Source organism: Rhea americana, unplaced genomic scaffold, assembly GCF_003343005.1.
Source record: "Rhea americana isolate MKP2758 unplaced genomic scaffold, rheAme1 scaffold_43, whole genome shotgun sequence".
Taxonomy (NCBI): Eukaryota; Metazoa; Chordata; class Aves; order Rheiformes; family Rheidae; genus Rhea; species Rhea americana.
Genome location: NW_028186568.1, coordinates 4,418,800 through 4,430,790, shown reverse-complemented (window position 1 = coordinate 4,430,790; position 11,991 = coordinate 4,418,800). Strand labels below are relative to the sequence as shown.

The window sequence follows — 11,991 nt, the reverse complement described above, 5'->3', positions numbered from 1 at the left end:
AAACAGAAACAGTCAAATACTTTAAAAAGTAGACTGGAAAAAACAGCTTTACTTCTGATTTGTAATACTTTTATGTACGCTGTACAGTTTTATTTGTGGTTTGCACTACTTTCATGAGTGGCAACCAGAGATTGATTTAATTTGTGACTTCTTTGAACTGTTTATAAAGTTAGAAATGGCACTATCAAGTCATTCTGAACAGTGATATCAAGTTACATACATAGGAAGCTGATCACATGCCCACAATATAGTAATAAAATGCCATTTACTTTGGTGGAGTTACTCAATTTACAGAAGTTTAGAGAAGAATGAGACCCATAATATGTTGCATATTAGCAACCTGTAAGAAAATACATTAACTATTGTTTTCATTGTTACATTTCATTGCTAGCTGGAAAAGAAGTAAAAAGTGATGCGGATTGTTCAGGTGTTCAGACATATCTAGACTTCCTGCTAAAACCAACACACAGCAATTTAAAGGCTGAACTGAAGATTGTACCTCCAAATAAAAAAACTCTGAAGTCAAAAGATTATGAAACTGGATTAATAGTAAGAATTTAAAAGGCCATGGTAGTTTATAAGCAAAACAAGACATCCAAGTGTGAAACAATAGCTAAAAGGGTAACAGTACTTAGATGTATGATGCCAGGCAGTATCATGTAGTTACAGAATAGTGATATTATTTCTATTCAAAAAAATATTACACTTAATCCATTACAGTGTTCATTCCAGGCAACCATATCCAAAAAGGATATTTAAAAAAAATGAGACTGAGTTTCAGAAAAAGTTCAAAAGCCARTGTTAGAAATCTATCTGAGCTATGGGAAACAGGTCTTATACAAAGCTCAAATGCTTTATATTATCCAGAATTAAGTCTAGAGATAAACTGTGCACAAGCTATAAGTAGCTGTACAAGGAGGGAACTTGATAGTAGCTTTCTCTAGATGACAGAGCCTCTACTTTAGAGTAGAAAATATACTAATAGCCAATAATTGTATACCAAAAAAAGAGAGGAATTTAGACTAGAAATAAGATGGGAAGTTAGTTGCTGGAACAATTTAACTAGGGACACAGTGGATTCTTCATCACTAGAAAACTAGCCATCTTTAAAGATGTGTGGTAGTTCAAACAGATTTAATAGCTTTGATGAAGACAAAGGCAGGTAAGATTAGTGAATGATATTACACAAGCAACCAGACTGACTGACTGTAACTCTCCTGGCCTTAGAGGTCTGAAATTCATTAAAGTGTGCYTGAGATGTACATCTCAAACATCATCTTTTTCTTTCTCTCATTGGTACTCCTTCTGAAAATATAGGTATCATGAAAACAACTGTTTGTTAATAATTACTTCAGTTAAACAAAATGATCCAGGGCAGCTGGATATTTTCCTTCTCTCTTTATCCAAAAATTGTTTATAAATTCAACAATAGGATTAATCAGTTACACGTGTACAACCCATGGGAGGGCAAAGAATGGAACAAGTCTTTCCTAACACATGATTTGGGTGGGAAACTTCTCTGAGTGGTAATCACAAACAACAAAATAAAACTAGTTGTTTTGCAAGACTCAGTTCTTGTGGCTGTATCCTGTATTGATTTCTAGGTACCAGATAATGTGATTAAATTTCACTTAGGAAAGAACTGCAATACAAGGACCAGTTTAGGTGTCTGTCCTCTATCTGGCCATCCAATCMCATGGGAAGGAATGGAAACTTCACCCCTCTGAAATGTCTGTCTCTCTGTCAAGTTTGGCTAGAACTCGCTATCAAGTTGAAAAGCTGTYTAAAACTGGAGGATAAACTGATACTTGTACACAGTGACTACATCAGTTTTGTTCCCTTAGGAAAGCAAACTAAAAATAAATTTGGGTTTTCAACTCTAATTGTCTTTTATTTTATTTTTTATTTTTAAACTGATCATACCTCATCAACTGATATCAAAAGATACTAATAAATGGATACTCCAATGCTATTCTACAAAATTATTTTTCAGACTAGAAACCAGTTTTAAATTTCTATAAGTTTGCGTATATTATCTGCCTAGGAGTAGGTCACAAAAACTTGCAGAACACTGAACACATTTCTCTGATTCTCCTATTCCATTTGAGAAAATAGTAAGTTGCAGTGAAAATAATCTAAGAACCAACAGAAACTGCTAAAAATAGATTCCAGCCAAATAGTTGGGGGTATTTTAGAGGACTTACAAGTTTTCTTCCTCATGGAAACACACTAAATGGTCACAGTGTTCAATTGTGAGGACAGGTAAAGTTGTCTCCACTGTTTCTTCTGATCTCATACTGTTTGTTTTACACAGCTCAGAAGTACTTTGCCCCTCATCTAAGAAAGACAATCAACAATATGAGTTACCAAAACTTAAGGAAATAAGGGAAACAAGATTTAAGAAAAGTAATAAAGTAGTTTGAAGGAAGATCACACTCAAGATATCTGCTTCAAAAGATGGGGATATGCTAAGAGCGAGCAATCTTGAAACACTTYTTCTCATTATTTTGTTTTTAGTACTGTCTTTAGTATGGTCTTCTTTCAAATACCTAAAGATAAAATTCAGAGAGYCTAGCTAGAAACTCAAAAGGATTTGGCAGAATGCAGGTGTTCATATATAAAGGTGGCTCAAAAAGCCATATTCAAATAAGCCCTAAATTTCACTGAGTAGCTATTTAGTCTGAAAAATCCCTTGATGCTTAAATTACAACATAATCCAAAAATAAGATGGAAAGGTATCCTTATGTTCCCAAGAAATTTCTAATGCATTATGCATACCTAGTTCACATCTAGGAAGTCCTGCTAGCACTGAATTCAGCATTAGACACAGGCACCATGTCACTCTTAAACATCCAAAGGTGAAAGTGACAGCCATACTTTAAAAATAACCAGAAATGTAGCAGATGTTCTCTTTCTCCTGTTGAAGCAMGGCCACTGTGTGGCTAACAATAAATGGTCATGAGAAAAAAGAGCAAGCAAGGGAAAACAGATCTTCTCTTCTCTAAAGAAACTAAGCTCCCTCCTACTTGCCTTTAAGAGGCCCTGGATGCAAAGTAASTAACAAAACCAAGAGATTCCTAGAAGTTTCAAAGGTAAGTAAGAAATGTGCATTCCACTTAGACAATGGATGAATTTGGGGGACTGATTCTGTTCTCACTGAATTCTTGGGCAATGACTTTAATAAAGACCATAAACTTAACAGTTGATATCATYCAACGTTTTGTAAGCACAGCATGCATAGGCTGAAATGCTCTTAAAGACACACATGCATAATTCTTCCCAGATACGCCAATCTCCATATCAGCTTTATATCATCTTCAGTAAGAATTTCATGCCATAGTCTGAGATTTGTAATTCTGCTGTCACTTGCAGTAAATTCTCACGGTATGAAAAGCACACATTCAGTAACCCATATAAACTAAAATATACCATAAACAGCATTCTAGAAATACTGTCCTACCTAATTCTTGTCCAGASTTCCCCATTTTATTATAGAATTTCTCTTGTTCTTTCTTTAAGTTGATACGTGTCACACAACGGTAATTATGATCACTGATTAAACTGAAAATCCAAAGCTGAAGGAAAAAGACAAAAGCAATTACAACAACCTTCTGACACTAAATTTATAGCTTACATACAATGTGAATATAAGTTCAAGGTTGAATATTAAATACTCTTAATGTAACTAAAGAATTTATGTATCTTGTATCTTTAAATTTTTATGTATCTTGTATCATTAAACCATAAAAAGAATCACAATTTTAAGTGTATCAAAGGATTGATTTCACCATTGGCAAAAAAAGCTACTATCAATTTGAACTGCATGTCTATTTGCATCTTTGAAAAAAAATTCCTCATAGACTATTTCCTACAGTGGAAAATCACACGCAACCTCCATGTAAATGCTTACTGAGTCATATACATTCATTTATACCTTTCTTTTTTTTAGGCATTATTATAGCTAAATCTTTAATTTTCTTCACAATCCACTAAACTGTAACACTGAAGGAAAACACCCTTTAAATACTATAGAGAAATCCCATTTACATGTATTCCTCAAGTTAAAATTAAAGAGGAGCTAAAATATATATTCACATTTATCATAGATTGCTGAGATTTCCAGCATGGAGAAATCATAATCTTTCTCACTTATTGTCATGAGTTTCATTCCTTGGCCAAAACAGGGGAACTCTATTTTTACATTTTTTTCTTTTAAAATACATATATTTATAGCCTCTCAGTGTATACATTTATCTCATCCAGTTACTGACTGTGGTCTTAAAAAAATTTCTGGTTTTCAAAAAAAATGTTTCCAATTTGTAAYGGAGGCTGTGTTCTGTACCATATATGATTAATACTCAAAGTAGTGAATCATGCTTACTAAAATAATCTTTTAAACACTTTCAAACATGTATGAAAATTGTGAAGCTTTTTGATAGATACATTAATAATACTTGACTTTTATTATAGTGACTAAAAGTTCCCTTGGTAATTCTTACCTGTCCATCAGCACATCCAGTGATAATCTGTTTATTTTCTTCATCAATTAGCAGACTTAGCAAAGGAAATGCTGCTTCAAGAAAGATGCAATTATTTTCAGAGTAGACACAAATCACATATCTTATTAAAAAATATATGATTCCAAACTGTGACATCCTATTTATAAAGATAGAAGGAAAGAAAACCTTACTGTAATTCTCACTGTTGCCTAATACTTCGTGTACTTTTGCTTTGGCATGGCTAAGGGGCTTCCAATTGCCATTCTGTAGCCTGCCTTTCACCCAAGTTGCCATGGCAGTGTTTTCAGAGCTGCTATGGCAGTATTTTTCCCTTGTTAATCCCACGCTGTTGTTCTCATGCTTTGGTCAATACTGCTGTTACAGCAGGTTCTCATGRGAGGCAATGACCATGGACATAAGAATCCTCACTTCTTCCTCTCCTTTTCTATCACGTAGTTGCAGCTTTTAGTTATATTAGAGGATACAATGATATGCATGCTCAAAGCTTAACAATCAGTCACCATGCAACTCTTGYCCCAAAGAAAGCATGCTCCAGCCAAAGAGCATCATAAGCAGGAACAACCAGTGTGGAGTTTGAGTGGATATCAGTGAAAAATATAGAGTTATTGCAGAAAAAGTGCTATGGGAGGGGGCACCCCTGCTGCTCTGCGAAGGACGATCCCTTGGAGCCCCATGTCACTTCTCTTCCCAGCTGGTCACTGGGCAGAATTCTGTTTCTACTACTGCTTCTCCCTCCTCCTCTCCTCTTCTTCTGTTCTTATCTTTCCATAAAAGTACCTTTCACCTTTAGAGTCAATGTACGCCATCATCTACAGACCTGATAATAAATCTACGTATGTTACACTTACGGTTTGTCCTACCACATCATATAAAAAACTTGAAAGAAAACAAGCTTTTATCTGCATATCTCAACAAAAGTCAACAGTTATATGCATACCCTGTAACAAAAGAACTATTTATGAAAGTACATTAAAACTATCTACACAAACAAACATTTTAAAGGATAATATATTCATTACTGGCTTCAAGTTTGATAACTTTGACACTGATGCCTTTTAGTTGCTAATAGAATTATTTTGACTAGATGAACTAAACACTTCTATAATGATTTCATTATTTAGAGAGAGATTTTTTCTATTAAAAAGTATAGAAAAAAAGAAAATTTACCTGTTAATACTGCTGACTGATGTATTAACAGGCCAGTAGAATAGTCCCAAACCTTTAGAAAAAAAAGTATGTAAAGATAGACACTCAGATTTTTAAGAAAAATACAAACTTCAAAGGCCATCAAGCGGTGAAGACACAGAAATGCAGCCATTAAAAGTAACCCAGTATTGTATGGATTTTTTTCAGCAATTTCTTTCTAATTAGGACTTTGTTTAATTTATAGGTGAAATCCATCTGATATTGACAAATAAAGTAGTTAGAAATGCTTCCTATCATCTTTGCTTAGGTTGATCTCTTCGTGACTTAAGCTAAATCAATATAAAGACATTTAAAAAAGGAAATGGCTCAGCTCAGTTGGTTAGAGYRTGGTGCTACTAATGCCAAGGTCRTGGGTTCAGTCCCTGTATGGGCTACACTGAGGGTTGGACTAGATGATCTCCAGAGATCCCTTCCAATCTTACCATTCTACGATTCTATGAAACTGATTCTAGATTTCATATAGAGAGCTTGYGTGACTTCACAGTTCTCATACTGGGCCCGGGAATAAGATGTCTTTATTAGTAATTATGATATTTGTTTTGATCTATAGATTCATGCATCCATCAACTTTCATGATTAATATGACTGTTTCTAAGTGATGTACTCTGTGCTTAATAGTTGATTAAGAAAGCTAATAAAAACAATTATTTTCCTCTCATGCTGTCACTTCTATAAGCCTTCTACTCCACAACTTCTTCCACTATACATATATATATATATATACACACACACACACATATACATATATACATATACATACATATATATATATATATACATACATATATATATATATACATATATATATCACAGCTATCCAGCATGGGTTGAAAGAATAACAGCCAGATAGTCCCTTCTCTCCGAACATGGTTGTGAGTCTCCTGAGATTTTCTCTTGTTCATATTTCAYWTGCCTCTGAATGTGAAATCTTTCTTCAGAACAACTGTCTCCTAGGATTCTATTTTTCAAATCTATTTGAAGATATTCTTACCCTTTCTTCACTTCTTTTAGCCTAGTAAAAGGGCTGGAGCAGCATAAGGAGTTTTTAAAGGCTACATGTCCAGCAATCACAGCAGCTAGCTAACATGGCTACTACCAGGTAGCAGCCAGCTAGCATGACTGCAGCATGGCTTTACTCCTAACCTGCAGAATAAGGCAGGGTGAAGAAAACATGAAGACTCACTTACTACACTATTTGACTGACTCGTACATTATTTTCATTTGGTTGTCATTTAATTCCCACATTTTACCTGGATAAAAAACTTATTAGCATTTTGTGTAATTCATCCGATCTTCATCAAATTAATAACAAAAAGCATAAGGACCTTTTCCTTCAGTCATTTTATCCTGATTTAATTTCTATGATCAACATAAACTAAATAACATAAACAATCAATCAGAAAGTCAGAATTATTAATACTTCATAGAATTCCAATTCAACCTTCTCACTTTTTTTTGTCCAAGATCAATAAAACAATCAAAATAGCATTTTTCCCAGAACAAAGGCTTCCATTAAAAAATGTATTTAAAAATATATTTAATTTTGATATAGCAAACATGAATTTTACTTTAGCTTGTAGAACTAAATGTTGTACTATGATATCACCTAGAAGACACACCTTGGCTTACTCATTCTTTTTTTCCTACTCTATTACAAACAACTCTATTTCAAACTCTTTTAAGAATAATCTCCTAATCTCTATAGTATAAGATCTTTTTGCTTAACCTTCAGTAAATATTTAATAGGAAAAAAGAAAACTTTACTTCAAGAATTCAATAAATTATATTTTTCAGAAGTGAACCTCTACAATTTCCTTGCCTTAAAGCTTCTGTCTTCAGAAACTGATATCAGCATATTTTTCTCCCATGTGCAAAATTCAGCAGCAGTCACTGGAGCTAGGTGGCCTTCCAATTCAGCTAGTACAGTGTCATTCTGTTATTTGAAGGGTCAAAATAAAAAGAGATTAGATTTAAAGCTAAAAATTACCTTTAGTTCATCACTTTAATAATTGATAAATATTGTCAAAAATAAGTTCACATTTGCGTTCATCATATTCATTCAATAACATTTTTTAAAGACAGCTGCAGCCCTGAATATCATTCTGCTGGCAAAAACACTACACATATTACATCTGATTCTTCAAATTGAACAAAGTAGGAGACATTTTTCAGAAGTTCTCACACTGTTCTCTACTTATAAATTACGGAAATATTCTGTCACTTCAGTTTTCTTAACCTAGTATTTCATCTGATATATGTTACATTATCAAGCATTTGCTCATATTGACTAATCTATATGGGGAAATGAATGCTTTTGCTTAATTATTGTCTCATTTCTGTATCAGGATTTTATCTGAAAGTGAACATGTTAAAGAAATACTAGCACTGTGACTACAAAGGACAGTATCTCACCTTTGCACTTAACATGTAAATCCGCTTCCCAGCACATACTGCCACTTGTTGATCATCCGGACTAAACCTTACATGAAGCACCATTCCCAAAAGAGTTCCTATAACAATTCCTCGAGGTGTTAACCCTGCAGCAATTTTTATGTTATTATTACTTAACAAAATATTACTTCAGGCAGTTTAAAAGCTTTCAAATGAAAAGTAAATTTACAAWTTTAGTTCCTGAATGAATATTACAGCAGCTTTTCAACTGCTAAAGATACATTGATATCTTAATTTAAAACAAACTTATTCTTGTTGCCTCACACATTAATGATTTCTTCTCATCTTCAGATTTACCATAGCTAATTTTCATTAAGAAGATGAATTTTCCAGAGAATCTTCTGAATAAATTAATTTATCCAAATATTCTGGAAAGAATTTTGAGTAATCCAGCACTAACTTTAAGAGTTACCCATTTTTTTTACTCCTTTCATAACACGAAGCTTAAATACAGCACTGCCAAAACATAATACATTACATGTTTCATCATATTGGGGGAAACTGGAAAGATACTAAGTTTAAGCCTATAAGTTATTCACTACATGCATTCAAAAATCAAGCAGGCGCCTTATCCCTCCTACAGCCAATATCTAAGTCATGACGAGAAGCAAAAGCAAAGAAGTTGCATGCAAGGACTAAATCTTCAAATTTGGAATTTGATGCCAGACAATCACTTTAGGAATCTAAGACTAAACTTCTGGTATTGTAAGATCCTCAGAAACTGTGAGGCTGCTGGCTAACCATGTAAGTATCCCAGTTTCTTACAAGAAGATGTACAAAACAACCCACTTTTTGATAATACCAAGCTACTGGAAAGCCAAGCCCAGAATTGAGCACCAGCAGGATTCCTCATCTTGTCTTATTGCTTAGATGTGATCAGGTAGTTTAACTTTGAGATAATAATAATCAGTGTGCCTACGCCTATCAAATCATGCATCCATAAAAGACTACCAAGGACAGAATTTTTGGAGTAAGGAGGTGTGTCCAGAGAAGCCTAAAGTGGCGTGTTCATTTTAGAGGCAAGATGTCCTGATTCAAGATCAGCAAAACAGRGATGGGTTCCAAAAATACTTCTTCCAGGTGAATATCCTAGCCATCAGCCACTAAATATATCAAAGCAAGGAGATTTTCCTTCTCTTGATTTTATTTCTTCTGTGGCAAAGGGCTGAAAGAGCAAGTAAACCACAGAAACTCATCTACACAGATGCATGATAAGACARACTAACTTTGAGGAGACACTTATGTTTCATCTCTCTCTTCACCACTTCATTCTTATTATCTAACTGGTTCAGCAGGCTGGCTTCTGAAGAACCCTATTTTATGCAGCTACCTTTAACCATGTGCGGGGATTTTGGACATCTCATTAAAGTTTAAGATTTCATCAGGTAACAAATAATATAGAATCTAGGCATAACAACTGTAGGTGTCTCTTTCTTGGCTTTACCTTAGATGCTATGAAGAGTTACTGTGTCAAGGTCCACCAGAATGGAGAGACTTATAACACAAAGAATGCCTTAACTACCTTGATACAGTYGATGAAAGTTGATGGTAAGAGAAAACAGATTAAGATTATGCAGAGAGCAGTCTAGGAATAGAAAGCTATATGACATCTGCCAGAGACCCTGTGGTTAGACAGAGAAATGGAAAGAAGGAAATCCATCAATAAAGAATCTAGCTCTCAAACATCATTGTATTAAAAATCCACGTCATTAGCTGTCTATACCTTACTTCTATTTTTGTTTCCTACAAAATCATAGTCTCACTTCATGCCCACTCCCCTTTGATTCTCTAKATTTATGTGAATTGAAATGTAATTGTGTTTATTACAAAAGCACTTAAAATGTTTACATTTCTTTACAACATGAATTTTCATAATATGTAGGTTTGTAAATTTAATGTGGATAGAGAAAAGGCAATAGCTACAGATTAAATCATAGGCAAATTTCTAACTACAGCTAATGAAGAGGAAGTTTTTAACAGTGAAGTTTTTAATAGAGATGGACAATATTATGTGACTCTTTCACAATATTGACACCAAAGGAGGGCCATAACACCTTTCAAMTATCATGCCATTACAGTATGTTTTGGACCTTTTGCTCTCTTTCATTACTCTTGCTCCCTTTGCTTCTCTTTCATTACTAGCATGCTTTTCAGCCAATTTAAGCTTGCAGAGGAGCTAGAACTTAATTCCATGGTTGGGGCTCCAATACAAGATGACATTGAAGATACTAGAACTTCTGCCTTGAGTTATGCCATGAYAGTTATCTCCCTTATGCATTCTCCTCTCAGATCACAAACTCCCACACACACATGGCAACAGCATTTGAAGACAGAGGCAGAAGGAGAGCGGGACCAGTCCATGCAGGGCAGAACACGTTAGTACTATAGCTCTACTGCTACTCCAGCAAAGTTAACTTTTAGTCATTTTGGTTTTGTGTGCTTAGAAATGAAGTGCTGGTATGATTAAATAAATAAACAGTGGTACCTTTTATTCCATAGAGTAGAAACGAACTGCCTGTGCAGTGCTTCTCTGAGWTTCCCCTGAAGCTGCTAACACTCTGCCACCACCGTACCGCAGAGTCGCTGCTCCCTGTGGGTTTTCCTCCCGACGGACCAGGTGCCCCCGGACTACCTAAGGCCTCCGCGCCCCACCCCCACCCCGGCGCCCCGCCGCCCGGCGGTCAGCACCCTGGCCAGCTCCGCAGGGCGGCGCCGCCGCGGGGCCGCGAACCCGCGGCCTCGAGACAACGGGAGGCCGCGACGGCGGCCGCGCTAGCTGGGCGCTGCCGGAGCGCAAGGAGAAGGCGCTACCCACCGCTTCTGGGACTGCCCCGTCTAAATGCGACCCACGCGGGCGGCGGGGGGGGGGGAGGGGGGCAAGGCAACAACTTTTCTTGAGCGCACTCTACCTTGCAGCCGGTCCGCTGTGYACTCGTCCAGGTTCCACACTATCACGTTCTCGCAGCAGGCAGAGCAGACRAGAAGCGGGTTGCCTTTACTTCCGAATGACAGCGCAGAAATCGCGTGTCGRTGTCCTAACAAATGTAACGGCTGGCAAATGTACACAGAGAAGAGTTGAGTGAATCATTTCAAGCTAAGACTATGCAAAATGCAGAACTACGGAGGGATCATGTATGTGCAATTAGCAAAAGGAACTACTGTTCCAAACGGTTCCAGACTGACCTTTCTTTATTGCTCCAAAACCACCGTATCATCTACAATATACTTATTGCCATCAGAATASAGAAGTTCAAAAAATTGCTAGCATCTTCCAACGCTAAAAGTGAAAACTGACATTCCTGTACTACATCCCAATGTTCTGCCTAAGCGAGCCCTTTTCAGCGCTCTTCTAAGGCAACAGCCCATGAAGAGGTAYGCTCTAGCTCACCTGAGCAGCACCAGCCGTATTCCAGACGCACAGCTCACTTTCCTTCAGAGGGAAAGCGCAGTAATGCTGGGTACACGCCAGCTGGACAAGACTCTCAGACAGCCTGGATTTAAACAGATGCTTTTCCCAGACGACGGCGGCACAGCCGCTGTCCCCGGGAGGACGAGGCTCCTCGCGATTTGCCATCCTGCGCCTGAAACGCGCCCGGCCACGAGGAGACCCGGGCAAGCTCCCCTTTTTGGTGCTCCCTGAGGATCATCTGACGCGAAGCACCCGGCCAGGGCTCCCGGGACCCACGGCCAGGCGCTGCTCCGCGCCGGGGAGGCCCTGCCGGCCGGCGGCGGCCTCGGCCCGCCCGCGCCAACAGCCGCCGTAACCAGGGCAGCGGGGACGGCGACGGGTGGCCGAGCGGGACAATCCGCGCCG

The 11,991-nt window shown here is 37.2% G+C and overlaps 1 protein-coding gene across 1 annotated transcript in view; it reads right to left on the bottom strand.

Moving 5' to 3' along the window:
• Nucleotides 1–11,775, bottom strand: part of WDR27 (WD repeat domain 27) — a 135,498-nt gene extending 123,723 nt beyond the window's left edge. The window contains exons 1-8 of the mRNA XM_085315421.1: nt 11,566–11,775; nt 11,087–11,228; nt 8,139–8,263; nt 7,546–7,659; nt 5,688–5,739; nt 4,500–4,573; nt 3,461–3,575; nt 2,231–2,337 (exon numbers count right to left, since the gene is read on the bottom strand). Coding sequence (XP_085171547.1) covers nt 2,231–2,337; nt 3,461–3,575; nt 4,500–4,573; nt 5,688–5,739; nt 7,546–7,659; nt 8,139–8,263; nt 11,087–11,228; nt 11,566–11,751 — 915 coding nt within the window. The 5' untranslated portion in view covers nt 11,752–11,775. The remainder of the gene's footprint in view (nt 1–2,230; nt 2,338–3,460; nt 3,576–4,499; nt 4,574–5,687; nt 5,740–7,545; nt 7,660–8,138; nt 8,264–11,086; nt 11,229–11,565) is intronic.
• Between the last annotated feature and the right edge of the window lie 216 nt (nt 11,776–11,991).